Raw genomic sequence first — 14969 nt, 5'->3', positions numbered from 1 at the left:
TGGGACGGAGTAGGGCTTACGGCTGACCATAAAAACTCATAGAAAAAGACAGACTTTCGTGAAACATATGGTAAGATAATGCTTATATATATATATAATAATAGCTTATGTTAGGACAAGTATTTTTATTATTTCAGTTATTAGTAATATATATCAGTACGATGCAGGAAATTATGTTTGTCATCACGAGTCAATCACCATAGACCTCCAATGTTAAAACATCCCAACTTCTCAACAGAAATTAAACACAATTACAGCCTAGTACAAAAACGGCTTTTGTCTCATAGCTTTATCACAACTTTACAGAGGTGATTTTTTTATATATACTGATCACCTGTTTTAAGGCTATAAAGCATACTGTTACACCAGATAATGGATGTTGGTATGAAAATCACAATTTTAACTAAACCAAGTATCCTATTATACATAAGCTACATGTCTGACATGTGTAACAAAGCAAATAGGTCAAAAGTCCAGCGAGAAATTATGATTTTAATTGTGAATAGATAGGAGGCATAGCTACTCCGTCCTAATATGGCGGTCGCGTCGACGTATCGCTCCAATGCCAATGAACGGTATAAAATCATACTGGTCTGCTTATTTCATCATAATTTAGTGTTCTATATCCATTTAGATGGTACGTTTATTTCTTTAAAGTTAACCGCGATGAAGTTTTGAATATTAGAAATGAAGGTGGGCTTTGGACCGAAGTGTTTTATTCAGGCACTGTCTTGAACAGCCACTAGCGTTGTGTCTAGAGAGGACCCTGCAGTCCACCATGGCGGCGCCCGGTGGAACTTTAAACTGTGAGGACTTTTCAATGTTTCAGGTAATTTTAACGAAGGATTAATCGATTATTGCTAACTTGTCACGGAATGGCAGCGATCCGAATCGTAACCGTGTGAAAGTTCACACATCGTGTTTATTTTTGTGTAAACCAGTGGTTGAGTGACTCCTGATCCTTATGTTCACACGTTTCTCTGCAAGAGTTTTAGGAGCCAGACTGGATCAGCAGGACTGAAAACAGACATCATATGGTCTGAAAGTCACTGTCACGGGTCTCCAGATAAACATACCCGGCCAGCATGTGATACCTTACCTGTTGTTTCAAGGTCCCATAGTATGCTCATTTTCAGGTTCAAACTTGTATCTTGGGTTTCTACAAGAATATGTATGCACCCTTTAATGTAAACAAATATATATCTGTATTCACCCTCTGTCTGAAACGCTCTGTTTTAGCACCTGTCTGTCTCTTTAAGCCAGACAGGTCATCAGTTCCCTTTCTGATACTCCGTTTCATTTGTACTGAGCACAAATACAGTACGTGGAGACCTGTATATTTTGGCTGTTGGCCAGATTTAGTATACAGTTTTTAAGACATCAGGCTATGTTTTGATAACCAGAGATTACTTAAAAAAAAAAAGCCATGTATTTCAGCATAACCCATAACCTGACTCCGCCAGATGGATTGCTTCGCATTTGCTCGGCATATGGAAAACTGGAGCTCGCGAGATCAGGGCGGTCTCACGAGGCTACATAACACATGTTTTGTGACCTTAAACTGATTGCTTTTGACATTTACTTGAACTGAGCCGCTGCCTATCTTGTTGCCACACTGTGTTTCTCAGGAGGTGCTAAAGTTGATGCGCACCATAGATGACCGCATCGTCCATTCTCTGAACACCACCGTGCCCACAGTATCCTTCTCAGGCAAAGTGGATGCCACACAAACATGCAAACAACTATATGAATCTGTAAGTGGCAGTCATGACTAAAATAATGTGTCCAGGTTACCTCCTAGCTTTTTCATAAAATTGCTGAAGCAGTTCTTATAATAATCTCATGCATTCCACAGATGATGGAGGCCCATCTGACCCGAGACAAAGCTATCAAGTCCTGTATAGCCCAAACATCTGAGGTGGTGGGACAACTGCGTGAAGAGAGAGCAAAAGACAGCGAAAACCTGGCGCTCCTCAAACAGCTCAGAAAAGAGCAAACCAAAGTAAGTCCTGTTTGTAACACCAGTGGGCTCCAAACACCACAAAGCTGTAAGATGTGAGCCATCTGCAGCTGGAAGACTCACTAAAAGACACTCCTCATTTGGAGAGGATTAGGCTCAGTTCAACTAAATCACAACAACAAAACCTTTTCATACTACATAGTAGAAAGCAGTTGAATGAAAACTGTTCACAGGCACAGCAAGCTATTTGGTTAATCCAGAGGAAAGAGGACATTGTTACCTGTAATAAACATTTCTGGGTAAATGTTGTAAAGGGGTACAATTTTACACATTTAAGTTCAGTGTATTAGGTCTATTCGGTTAAAACAGTTGTATAATGTCCTCTGTGGCTTTAGTATATAGGGGAACCCAGATGAAAAAGAACCCAGATGATGACATAGTGATGTTGTTAGGGTTATCTCGGATTGGGCATAAAGAACAAATACTTTTTATATATTTTTATAGAAAGCCTGCATTATGATGAGGGGGTGGAGTTTAAAAGACGTGGGTATTTAGGAGGCAAGGGGTAGGGCTGTGGCGATAACCGCAATGTTACAATACCACACACAGGCCAACTGCTATGTTCACACTCATATTAACTCAGAGTTAAGAGTGTAATTTTAAGAGTAAACTAAAGTGGACGTTTAACAAAAGGATTTAATTGCTCCATCTAAAGAAATCATCAAGATAAGGACTAGGGTTCCAGGTGTTTTTTTTTTCCTCGTTCCAGTGATTGCCACGTCTGGATGATGATGTCTAATGTGCATTAGCATGTTGGATGCGTTTCCATTTCCTGAACCTATGACGGTGGAGCAACGGTGACACACCATTCTCTCCTTATACACAACTCTCTCCCCATTGTTGTTGTAGCTGACCAGGAACCAGCTGATGGGTGTGGCAGCTCACAAAATCACAAATCGATTGGTGGGGTTTAGGCATTTGACCTTGAGTGGTTAAGGTTAGGATAGCCGATTGGTCAGGGGATAGGACCTGAACAAATCAGGTTACGTTACCTTGCATAAGCATGGACGCCTGGCCAATAGTAGCTATTGAAGGGCGGGTCTTGGTGTGACCATAGTGGGAAAAAGAATATCGCTGCCAGCTCTGGCGTTTCACACTCGCAATAGTGACTGACTCGCACATCAATCAGCTTGTTGTGCTAACCTCAGCACCTGTTGCTAACAGCGACAGCTAAACGTTTACTGACAGAAAAACTTGCGCTTGTGGTTCCGCATTATGTGCATCAATCTATATTCCATATGTGGATATGGATATTTAAACCACCCTAATTCACCACAGGCAAAATCCCTTCACTGCAACAGCCCTAGCAGGGAGCAATCTAATGAAAAGTGCTATTAAGTTCTCTTATTGGAAATTTAGAATTGAGTAATTTTGGAGTTTGATCTGTAGTAGGGAGTAAATTCTGAATATTTTTGGTTTCTGCTCCTTAAATGAGGACCATTTCTTTATTTGTCCCATGCTACGCCACTAACTTATCAAATCACTGGAGTACTTTTAGACATGTGCATCTCAAACTTTGGACATAATCCTAAAAATCTGACCCTCTGTCTCATCCATAAAACTCTTTATAGCTTGACAGTGGATATGTTTTTGTGTGGAATAGATTTATATAAACAATTGTGTAAGACATAAATCTATATAATATATATTTATAACAATTTTGTCATCATACTTTGAGTAAAAACAATAAATTAAGTGATGTATTTTTTTCTTCCACATCTCCAGTTAAAGCTTATGCAATCAGAGCTGAATGTTGAAGAGGTCGTCAATGATAGAAGTCTGAAGGTATGCTCACTGTTATTAGTAATGTCCTATAATCACAGAAAAATGCTCTGTCATTATCCTATATCGTAGTTACTCCTGATTTCCTGTGGTCAGATTTTCAGTGAAAGGTGCAGAATCCACTACATACCCCCGAAGGTGAAGTGAAGACAAAGGTCCGATGAGAGGAGCTGCTTCACTCGAGAGGTTTGAATCCAGACCGGAGCTGAGACTGTGACCTGCTGCTGAGTCTTGACTGCAGGCTGCAGACCATCCAGACCACTCTGACCTCTTCTCCAACACACTTGTATTCCATTGTGATTATTGTATTGCATTACCACAGCTGTAAAATCCGTGAGCTTATTTAATGAGAAACGTACAAAAAACTTTTTTTTTTTTTTTTTTAAAGGAAATGAAATGTTTTCAAGTGTGTTGTCTGTGATTTAAATCATTTGAGTCTTTTGATGAACTTTGTGTTTTCTACATTTGATACAGTGATACAGTTTTGACTTCTCAGTCTTAAATTCTTGTACGGATTTTAATATTTCAACAAATGTCAAGTGGATTGGCTTAAAATGTTGTACGGACCTTCATGGTTCCCAGATAATGAATCCTAATGACACAATGTGAGCATGTTAGCATTGAGCTCAAAGCCCCACTGCGCCTCAGTACAGCCTCACGGAGCTACTAGCAGGCTGTAGACTCTTAAAGGTGCAGCAGGTAAAACTTATAAAACTAACTTTCTTTCATATTGAAACTGACCCTATGTTCGAGTAGAACTACATGAAGCAGGTAATACAAAAAAAAACTCTGGCACCACCTACAGCCTGTAGTGTGATTTGCAAAAATGCACCGTTCCCTGTTCAGAGGCACCAATCAGGGCCAGAGAGGGTGTCTAACTGCGTGTCACTAGGCTCGTTTGAGATGAGCCAGATCTGCGCAGAATCGATTACTGGCAATCGCCCAAATGCATGCCGGTTAGATTTGCGTCCGACTTGCTCTGACGTCATGCACACATGGACAACGATAACCTCACGAGATCAAGGCGGCCGCAGTTCTGAGACGCAGGTAGCGCAGTTACTTTTCACCGACTGCAAGAGCCAGGCGGACCCAGGGCATGCTGGGAAACGCCGGCCTCTCAGCTGATCTAACAGCTGATTGGTTCAGTATGAACTCAACATGATTACGTTTTATATATTATCTTTTTATTGATTTTGAATTGGAGTGATTTGAACTGATATTTGTCTGATTTAAAGGCTTATTCTGTACAGAACACGTGTGGCTGATAGTGATGTTCAGAAGTCAGAGAGACTAAAGCCCTTCAGATTATGGATCATCTACAGTGTGTTGTTAATAAAAATCAGCAACAGATCGCATTTAGAGCATTTTGGGAGCTACTCTGTCATAATAAAAACAACTGGAGACTGCGTACAAGCTGATATATGAGTCTGATAACATTTTATTAAATCGGAATCGGACCACAGTGTTTCTGTGACTTACTGTTCAGCCTGAAGGCTGCTGGAATCAGCTGGAAACTGTCCAACTTGACAGTGGATTTTTGTGACCGTCCCCTGCGGCTCCCGCCTGCTCTCGTCCACTTTACAGGCGAGGCGTAGTTCATCTCAAACGAGCCTAATCACTGCTCATGTGCACGCATTCATTCTCCGTTGTGGGGGGAGGGACTGAGAAGTTGTCGATGTTCAAATTGTGTGGCTAAGACCTGGATCTTTACAGTCCTGCCTACAGCACCTTTAATATTGTTAGTCTTCTTTGTTTTTGATTTTGATTGGATTCTGTATGTTCCCAACTCGTTGATCTCAGAAGAAAGTATGAAATATACTATCCTCATCTATCAGGTAATTGACATTAAGAAATTGTTTCCTGGTTTGTGTAATCTAGTCTCACATTGCCAGACCTTCCTCCGTGGTGTAATCAGAACTCACAACATGAGAAGGTTAAAAAGCTAAGCCTGTGGTAAGGTGGGTGTAAACTATACAGATTTAATTACCTTTTTATTTTTTGTTACCATCTCATCCAAGATGACATCTATTTTAGAACTCTGACTTCACAAAAGAAAAACAAAATGCATAAGAAACACAAGAAATATAGAATTTAATGCTTTAATTTTTAGTATCTCTTAGATGGTAGTGCATTAAACGTGCTGCTTCACAACGCCAAATATCTATATCTGAGTGTTAAGTCATTCAAAATCAATGTTACATTTTGTTTTTCAAAAGAGAAGCAGAGCATTTTGATATTAGACTGCAGTCTGTAGCCTAAGTATTAACTCTACTGAAAAACTAGTGTTTTTTTTAAAGATTCAGTAATACTTTTAACAGTATTACTGATTATATTGTTAAGTGACTGGGGAGACATTGTGCATAAGCTACATTTATTTTATATTTTCCTAAATTCAGCCTAACATATTTGGTATCATTAGAAACTTGGGATGTCCACTAGAAGTTGAAATAAAGATCTGGGTGGATTCGTTGGAATAATGTTCAACTACACAGCATGAGTTTAGTCCACAAGGCAGTAGGGTTGTACCCCCATGTTATCACACAAATCTATGTAAAATAATATGTCACAGTGGATCTTCCACACATAACCATCAATAACCTGGAACAATGTCAACAGTGGCCATTTGTTTTTGGAACAAAATTTAACAGTAATCAAAAGACTTAAAAATAAATAAAAATACTCTGAACCATGGACAACAGACGTCTTCTGGGAGGACAGTCGGCTTAAAATACAAATTTAAAAAAAAATTTGAACACCATAGAAACTTGAAACTCAGGAGCTCTAAATTGCCAAAAACTATAAGATTATTTAGACATTTCAAATTGATTTTAACTAAGCTACTTCAGGCCCGACCGTTTTTGAATTTGATTTTAATTTTGTTTGTTTATTTTATGTGTTTATCTTTACATGTATTAGATTCCTGTACTGTATTTCTTGACAATATTTTTTGATATAGCAAAAGTGATTACTGTGTACATTGTAATGTGGATTTTTACTGTACTGCTCATCTGTTTACATTAAAGCAATACAAAAATGGAATAAAAAAACTGTCACTTTACTTCCTGCTTTGCTTACGTCATAATTACGGGAGGCCACTAGAGGGTGCCATCACTATACACAGAAATATGAGTCGTAGTTACTGCTTGAACAAACAACTTAAAGGTCCCATGACATGGTGCTCTTTGGATGTTTTTATATAGACCTTAGTGGTCCCCTAATACTGTATCTGAAGTCTCTTTCCCGAAATTCAGCCTTGGTGCAGAATTACAGCCACTAGAGCCCGTCCCACAATGAGCAAAGTCAAAGACAATTTTATTTTATCCATAAAAATGGAAATTACAGTGCTCATACCTGCCTAATACAATACAATAAATAAAATATAATACAAATACAATACATAAATACAATACAAAATTTATAAAAATGTACGTTTAAAGTGCTTGTTGTGCTGTCTGATAGTCTGAGCCTTCCTTAGGATGTGCCATTTCTGTGTCTGTAGCTATTGAGGAGGAGAGAGGGGGGGCAAGGTGGAGGGTGGGGGTGTGGCCTTAACCAACTGCCACTTTGCTCGTTTGAAAGCCATGATGTCTCTCTCTCATGTGGGCCAAATTCTCTGGGTGGGCAAAGCAGAGAAAGGGGAGGTAACCTCGCTCCTTATGACCTCATAAGGAACAAGATTCCAGATCGGCCCATCTGAGCTTTCATTTTCTCAAAGGCAGAGCAGGATACCCAGGGCTCGGTTTACACCTATCACCATTTCTAGCCACTGGGGGACCATAGGCAGGCTGGGGGAATGCGTGTTAATGTTAAAAAACCTCATAAAGTGAAATGTTCATGCCATGGGACCTTTAAGGGAGTGTTCAGTCTCATGAAATGTAGGTATTTTATCCTCCTCAACTTGAAATCTGAGCTGTGCTACTTTTGTACCTTTTTTGGAATGTTCCCACACAATTAATAGACTTGTTTGTGTCTTCATTGGGTCTGTGGAAACATGTCTTTGCCTAACCCTTTTTCTGCACACTGCCTGCCAGTTAAAACCAACCTGGCCTGCAGCTATTTCACAAATTCCCACAGAAAGAAAAACAACACATACAGTTGTTATCCTGGTTCAATATATAAAACAAATCAAGTCAAGTCAACCTTATTGTCAATTCTGCAATATGTGCCAGACATACAGCGCCATTGAAAATACGTTTCCGTCCGACCCACAGTGCAATCAGAACACGTACAACAAGTATAATATAAAAGATGAGAAATATATTATACAAATAAAGATTTTTAAAAAAGATAATATGTACAAATAAGATAAAGAAAGATAAGTAATTTATACAGTAATACATTCTAAATAGTGCAATTGTAAGGCAAAATCAAACAGTACAGAAAACTAAAGATGAAGATATTTGAAATGTGCAATGTGGTGTAATCAGTAGCGATGCTGTAATGCTACGTGGAGAGGAATCCGCCGACGCTGTTTCTTGATTATAAAGGTTTATTTACATCGAAGAAATCAGCATCATGTACAAGCTCTGCAGAGCTCGGAGAGGACCTGTTTTCCCAATTCTCAAGTGTTCCTCTGGCTTTCTTTGTTTGAACATGCTATATCTATTCTTCATAACTTAGGGTGGGATCGATAACTGACCAATGGCTTCAAGCCAACTGGCCTTCTTTTCAACATCGTGGGGGCCCCCATTGATAATACCTTCCAGATGTCTCCAGGTGTCCTCTGAAAGTAGAGTAAAGTTCATACAAGGTCTCCTGTCAAATCTTAGATACCAGTCCTAAATGTTCAGATAAAGCTCAAATACATGTTATATAGAATGATCAGATAAAATAGGATGAAAATACACCTCAGCAACATAAAGGAAGAGTTCTTGAGTGTCTTCTTTTATATAAAGTGGCCATGCAGATCCTGATGGGTGGGGTGGTGTGTGTGTGTGTGTGTGTGTGTGTGTGTGTGTGTGTGTGTGTGTGTGTGTGTGTGTGTGTGTGTGTTTGTGTGTGTGTGTGTGTGTGTAGGGGGGGTAGATGCAGTTTTGCAGCATGTAAATACTACTGTGTTCATCATGGTGTAAGAAATATGTCAAAATGGAGCTATTTTCATGAATTTTGTACAAGATTTGTTGAGAATATTTTACATTTGGTAACTCACATTTCTCCAACATCTTAAATGTAGGCTACTGAAGCAACCAAAACTCAGATTTCAGAATCAACTCAACAACACTGACTGGGCTGTATGTATTTTGTTGGGTAGTATTCTCTCTCTCTCTCTCTTTCTCTCTCTCTCTATGAAATACATTTTCCTTAGAGTCCTCCAGTGAACCTGTCAAGTAACTGACAGTAAAAAAAGATTTTCTGGTCTGTAACCATTCCAGTCAAGACAGCATATATTTGAGAAATCTGGCTTCACAAAATAAAAGCAAAAGCTGCATATAAGAACCACAAGAAATATACATTTTTGAAAGACTTTCTTTATTATTTCTTTAAGAGGTAGTGCTTTCAACTTGCTGCTTCCAAAACATCAAATATCTTTATCTTTATTTGTCCATACAAAATGAAGAAGCAGAGCATTTTATAATGAGACTGCAGCCTGTAAGTATTTCACTGTTGAAATTGTGTGATCAGACTAGGATGTCGTTTTTGGTTCTGTTCTCCTGTTGACCGAGCAGCTCAATCACTTCTTTGCCATTGTGATGTGCCTGTGAGACCATCAGATGGATGTAGTGTTCTCCTCCAGTGTGTACCTGTAGGAAAAAGAGAGGTAATGTGGACATCTGAAAAACATCCATCTTGAGCTTGTGTTGCTGAACAGTCTTCTACCATATGTGATCTGTTTAATAGACCTTTTTCAAGTCAAGTCAAGTCAAGTCAGCTTTATTGTCAGATGTGCTATATACATGCATGACATACGGCACAAATGAAATTTCAATCCTCTCGGACCACCAAAATGCAATAAAAAAAAAAAATAAGTTTCTATAAATAGAAAAGACATAGAATAAACAATCAACAATTTTAACATGACATAACATAAACAATCAACTATCAACAAGACGTACAATAAACAATCAACAATCAGACTTTTCACGGCAGACATTTTGACTTGTCATAGTAGGAAAAGCACAGCTGAAGTTGATTACCTTAATGATGAAGCATGTTGACATGACATTAGATTCTACTGGATGTCACAGTTAACTCAACTTGTATATTGGCCTATACAAATACAGACATCTGATGCTTTCAAACTTCCTTTTCACCAACCACAATGTTTTACCTTGATACGGAGTTTAGGTGGATTCGTAGACTGAGATGTGTAATTAACTGCTGTGAATTTCACATATTTCTTCTTCGTATTTACTTCCACTTGGCCCTTCACCTGTGTAAATAAAATATGATGTAAATGCATTCAAGTGAGTTGTGTTTGTGGAGGTTTTGAATAATGTAAGTAGATTGAAGCTCACCTGATCACAAATCTTCTGAATTTCCATAGTGGCAGCCATTGCCTTACTCTGTCCTCCAGGCATGCTAAACTCTGGGTGTTCAGGCGCTTTAGGAAGTTTGGTTGCCATTGTCACAAGGTCCGTTGAAGTGAACAGAGAAGTCAACAGTCTGCTTTTATGTGTCTTGTATGTTTGATTTTCAGCTGGTTATTAAATGTATTTATACTGTGTAACTACCTCTGGATGCAGACTGGAAGGTGGCTCTACTGCATGATGTTTTGGGTGGAGTTAAAGTATAGGTGGAGTTAGTGTTGTTCATTCTTCATGAATTTAATTCAAGCTTTCTCTGTGGCACTTCCCAAAAACTGTACATCCAAACCTTTTGGAGCAGACAAGAACAATAATACAAATGTATTTAAAGGTTATTAAAGTAGCATGTTTGGTTTGGACTACTCTAAGAGAAACTATTGAACAGTTAAAACTCAACAAGTCAGAGTTTAATGGTAATACATATTGATAGTCTAAAGTCTACAAATAAGAAGATTTTCCTGTTGGCTTATAATGCTCTATAACCCAGATTCTGCAACTATCGTGCAGTGTTTATCACTTATTTCTTGTTTATTAGTTTTTTAGACATGATTTGCATAAAGGGATGGTGTAATCTTAAGATCATAAATCACTCAAGAACCTGGAGTGATGGCAACAGCTGCCATTAAGTCTAGACTTGTTTGCGTGTCTTATTACTTCCAAATGTCTTCAAACGCCTTTTTCTTCACTTTACTTCTCTGCCAGCTGAAACGCCCTCACATGCAGCTATTTCAAAAATCATACTCCTCCAAAAGAAAAGCAACAACAATGACAGTTGATAACTCACTATTCTCTATACTGAGTTCACTTTTTCAAAACTGTTCAAACATCTCTCTTAACCGACATTCAGCTCAGCACAGCAGTTAATCTAACATCTAAAATGTAGGCTACTGGAGAGAGCAGAACACTGATATAGATCTCAGAATCAACTCTGGTATCAGAACACAGATGACATTTGTCTCTCAACAGTAATCCTTTGTCCCTCATTACATAATGACCATAAAAACAATGACAACAGGTTGCATTACGATAGCCTATCACTGATGTCTTTAAAGTATCTTTTATTTATTTATTTATTTAGCTTGAACCAAGAATTTAAGGGTAATATTATGTGTATATATATATATATATATATATATATATATATATATATATATATATATATATATATACACACACACATTAGGAATACATACAGGAAATCAAAGCTTGGGATTATTTTGATGCCAAATATACCAGCAGTTACTTTCCAAGTAATACATTGGTTTTATAAACGTACAAACATGTTTTCCTATCCAAGTGTGATGGCCATTTGCTACCTCTAAAATAAACACATAGCTATAATGTTGCATGTTATTAAAAATCCACCTCATGTATGGGCCAGGACAAAAACGTAGCAGTCCTTACCAACAGTCAGCACTCATACTCCATCTAGTGCTCAGAAGTAGGCCTATAAATCCATACAAATAATCAAAAAACAACAGGGCTCAGCCCAGTTAGCTGACGCCTGGGGGAAATGTTTTAGAACATCAAATAAATTTGACAACAGTGTCATCTAGTGACAATTTATAGTATAGAAATAGAAGTAATATAACACACGACGAAATAAACATCTGAGATTTAGAAAAGAATGATTAAAAGACCTGAAAAAAACTAGTGAACAAAAGGTAAATCAAAGCCTATGCCAAACTTCAGATGACTAGTGTAATTTCTGTTTTAACACGTGAGGGGGCCAAATGTTATTCAAACCTTTTGAAGCATATAAGAAGAAAATATATATAATGTAAAATATTCAAGTAGCATATTTCAATGGAAAAACAATTATATTGCTTGTATTAACCAGTGCACACTGTATCCAATGTTCACCTGCAATAAATAAAATCACATAATTATTTAAAAAAAATACTTTCCAAATACCACAAGGCTGTAATATGTGAGCAGTCTGCTGGAAGGCTCACTGAAAGACACTCCTTGTCAGGCTCAGGTTTCCCAAATCACAAAACAAAACTTTTTCTCCCAAATTGTGTCATATTTATTTTACTATAATTTACAGAAACTGTGTCCCAGTTACTCAGGATCCACCAAACTCACTGTGGATATATTTCATTGGGACTAATTCCTCAGAAGAAAGTATGAAAACGGTTTCCAGCCAAAGCAAGCAATTGATTTACCTTTTTAATTCCAGTTTATAGTTTACTATAGTTCATAGTTTATAATATGTTCCTTCTCCAGGGCACCTGCCAAGGAAGTGAAAGTAAGAAGATGTTGCTTGATTTGTGTAATCAGAACTCAAAACATGAGGAAGTTTTATTTATTTTTTTATCCCAGTGAAGTTAGGAATATCCATGTTAAGCTTTGTGCAAACTGAAGGGATTTATTTACCTTTTGTAATTTATTTGTAACCATTCCATCCAGATAGACATCCGCCTACTCTGTTCAGCTTTGGCTGCTGCAGCAGCAACTCTTCCCTAATATTTGGAGAGACCCTCGACTATATTATTATGCAGATATTATACGTAAACAAAAATAACAAACTGACTTTTGAGTAGTATTAATAGATGATCTGATAAATTATTAATAAGATTGGGTTCACCGCGATACAAGATGAAAATACAGCATGCAACATGCTTCAGTAGGCTTTCTTTCTTTCTTTTTTTCTTTCTTTCTTTGCATAGAGTAATCCACAGTGCACAAAATTAAACTAAAGTCATTCCAGAAAATACTTGTATGGGATAGCTACAGATAAAGAACCGTGAGTCATCTCTCTCTTTTGCATTCCACCACAAGTTCTCATCCACATCACACATGATGTCCTGTCTTGCAAAACACCTGGTAATAATCTTTTTGCATGGGTCTTAAGATCTTGTACAGATTTAAATATCTGAAATGTCTTAAAGGTCCAATGTGTAGGAATTTCTCCCATCTAGCATTGAGATCATATATCGCAATCAACTCTCTCGCACCATGCAGTTCAAAGTACGTATTACAGCTACAGTAGCCTTCAGTATGTCCTGTATGTCCCTTACTGGCTAACGTATTTCAAGATGGCGCATGAATATGGAGTGTCTACCCAAGTTCATGCGAATGGAAATGTAAAATTTCAAGCCAAAATGAATACTTGGAATTGATGGTGGAGGTAAATATTCATGAAAAAAGACAAGTTTGTGAACGGGCAACACAGATTTTGATAATGAACAACTAAACACGTTACACTGGACATTTAACAACTGTCATGTGGATTGACATATGTTGTACAGTTCATGGTTCCAATGAATCCTAATGATGTGAGCAGGTTAGCATAGAGCTCAAAGCACCACTGTGTAACAGTACAGCCTCATAGAGCTGCTAGCAGGCTGTAGACTCTTAACATGGTTAGTATTCTTTGTCTTTTCTTCATTCAGGAAAATTGGCAGACAGGACTTAAAGTCAGTGTATTTCCTTGTTTGGTTACACTCTGTACGCTCCTCTCTCAGTAATCTCAGAAGAAAGTATAAAATACATTTTCCTCCTCGAGGGCACCCATCCACTAACTGACTAAGAAAGTGTTTCCCGATAATCAGAAGGTTAAAAAATGCCTATTAAGGTATGTGTTAACTTAAGCGATGGATCTATCTTTTTTAATTTATTTATAACTATTTTTGCAGCCAAGGCGACTTCTATTTTAGTAATCAGACTTAACAAAAGACAAAATGATGCATATAAGAACCACAAGAGATATAGATTGTTTTAATGCTTCAATCTTTATTGTTTCTTTAGTATCATGTAATGCATTCAAAATCAACGTCAAATCATTTCAGAATAAAGAAGCCGAGCATTTTAATATGAGACTGCAGCCTGTAAGTATTTCACTGTTGAAACAGGTTGTTTAATCAGTTTGTAAAAGGTACGAGGGGGTCATCTTTGGTTTTGTGCTGCTCTACACCTTGTAGAAAAACTTTTGTGCTCGGCACTTCTCTGACAAAAATAATTATTTGGTGGACCTTTAGATGAATGTAGTCCGTTCCTCCAACATGAACCTGAAGAAAATAAATGGAAAATTGGACATATTATTGCACAAAATATTTTCATCTTGATCTTGTTGTTATTGAACAGTGAGGATCTTCTACCATCAGGGATGTGTTTAACTGGTCTTTACTGTCCTGCCATGAATTTGACATGACATTTTATTCAACTGAATGTCATAATTAATTCAACCTGTAAAGACTATCTATTCTATCTATTTACGATATTATTTACCTTGATGAGAAATGTTTCTCCATTCTCAAGCTGATTCCTGTATTCGATTGCTTTGTATTCCACATAGTTCTTGCCTGTCTTTTCCTCCACTTGGTGCTTCACCTGTGTATGATGAAAGTATGATGTAAATCCAGACGGAAATGCTAACCAGAGAGTTGTGTGTGTAGAGATTGTGAAGAATAAAGGTAGATTGAGACTCACCTGATCACAAATCTTCTGAGTTTCCTCAGTTGCATCCTGCGCCTCAAACCATCCTCCAAGCTCTATGCTAGTCATTGTTGAAGTTAACAGAGAAGTCAACAGTCTGCTTTTACGTGTCTTGAGTGTTTAATTTTCAGCTGGTTATTAAATGTATTTATATTGTTTAACTACCTCTGGATGCAGACTGGAAGGTGGCTCTACTGCATGAC

General features: G+C 37.7%; 3 protein-coding genes across 4 annotated transcripts; 1 reads left to right on the top strand and 2 right to left on the bottom strand.

Annotated features, from left to right (window-relative positions):
- Positions 1-719: 719 nt before the first annotated feature.
- mix23 (mitochondrial matrix import factor 23) lies at positions 720-5014 on the top strand. 2 transcript variants are annotated; one of them, XM_028569684.1, is made up of 5 exons: positions 720-829; positions 1629-1754; positions 1856-2002; positions 3746-3805; positions 3899-5010. In XM_028569684.1, the coding sequence occupies exons 1-5, from the start codon at positions 779-781 to the stop codon at positions 3947-3949; spliced, it is 435 nt and encodes a 144-aa protein (XP_028425485.1). In that variant the 5' UTR covers positions 720-778; the 3' UTR covers positions 3950-5010. The 2 variants fall into 2 exon arrangements, with proteins under 2 accessions (XP_028425485.1, XP_028425486.1); XM_028569685.1 differs by having other exon boundaries at positions 740-806; positions 3899-5014.
- Positions 5015-9298: 4284 nt separating this feature from the next.
- LOC114549510 (cystatin-A1) lies at positions 9299-10519 on the bottom strand. Its single transcript, XM_028569851.1, has 3 exons — positions 10258-10519; positions 10071-10172; positions 9299-9543 (listed from the first exon to the last, which is right to left on the bottom strand). Exons 1-3 carry the CDS (start codon positions 10363-10365, stop codon positions 9421-9423), a joined length of 333 nt encoding a protein of 110 aa, XP_028425652.1. The 5' UTR covers positions 10366-10519; the 3' UTR covers positions 9299-9420.
- A 3525-nt stretch (positions 10520-14044) lies between these two features.
- LOC114549511 (cystatin-A1-like) lies at positions 14045-14969 on the bottom strand. The gene is made up of 3 exons (XM_028569852.1): positions 14761-14969; positions 14560-14661; positions 14045-14339 (listed from the first exon to the last, which is right to left on the bottom strand). Exons 1-3 carry the CDS (start codon positions 14833-14835, stop codon positions 14193-14195), a joined length of 324 nt encoding a protein of 107 aa, XP_028425653.1. The 5' UTR covers positions 14836-14969; the 3' UTR covers positions 14045-14192.

The sequence above is a fragment of the Perca flavescens genome, chromosome 22 (genome assembly GCF_004354835.1).
Source record: "Perca flavescens isolate YP-PL-M2 chromosome 22, PFLA_1.0, whole genome shotgun sequence".
Classification (NCBI taxonomy): Eukaryota; Metazoa; Chordata; class Actinopteri; order Perciformes; family Percidae; genus Perca; species Perca flavescens.
This window is presented reverse-complemented; position numbering and strand designations above follow the sequence as displayed.

What these genes read in the sequence shown, in the direction of transcription:
- mix23 (XM_028569684.1), top strand. Translation starts at nt 779, where the DNA reads ATGGCGGCGCCCGGTGGAACTTTAAACTGTGAGGACTTTTCAATGTTT. An exon ending in AGGACTTTTCAATGTTTCAG is followed by an intron (nt 830 to 1,628) that starts GTAATTTTAACG and finishes TGTGTTTCTCAG; the next exon opens with GAGGTGCTAAAGTTGATGCG. An exon ending in TCAGAAAAGAGCAAACCAAA is followed by an intron (nt 2,003 to 3,745) that starts GTAAGTCCTGTT and finishes CCACATCTCCAG; the next exon opens with TTAAAGCTTATGCAATCAGA.
- LOC114549511 (XM_028569852.1), bottom strand. Translation starts at nt 14,835, where the DNA reads ATGACTAGCATAGAGCTTGGAGGATGGTTTGAGGCGCAGGATGCAACT. An exon ending in CTCAGAAGATTTGTGATCAG is followed by an intron (nt 14,662 to 14,760) that starts GTGAGTCTCAAT and finishes CATCATACACAG; the next exon opens with GTGAAGCACCAAGTGGAGGA. An exon ending in GAGAAACATTTCTCATCAAG is followed by an intron (nt 14,340 to 14,559) that starts GTAAATAATATC and finishes TATTTTCTTCAG; the next exon opens with GTTCATGTTGGAGGAACGGA.
- LOC114549510 (XM_028569851.1), bottom strand. Translation starts at nt 10,365, where the DNA reads ATGGCAACCAAACTTCCTAAAGCGCCTGAACACCCAGAGTTTAGCATG. An exon ending in TTCAGAAGATTTGTGATCAG is followed by an intron (nt 10,173 to 10,257) that starts GTGAGCTTCAAT and finishes TTATTTACACAG; the next exon opens with GTGAAGGGCCAAGTGGAAGT. An exon ending in CACCTAAACTCCGTATCAAG is followed by an intron (nt 9,544 to 10,070) that starts GTAAAACATTGT and finishes TTTTTCCTACAG; the next exon opens with GTACACACTGGAGGAGAACA.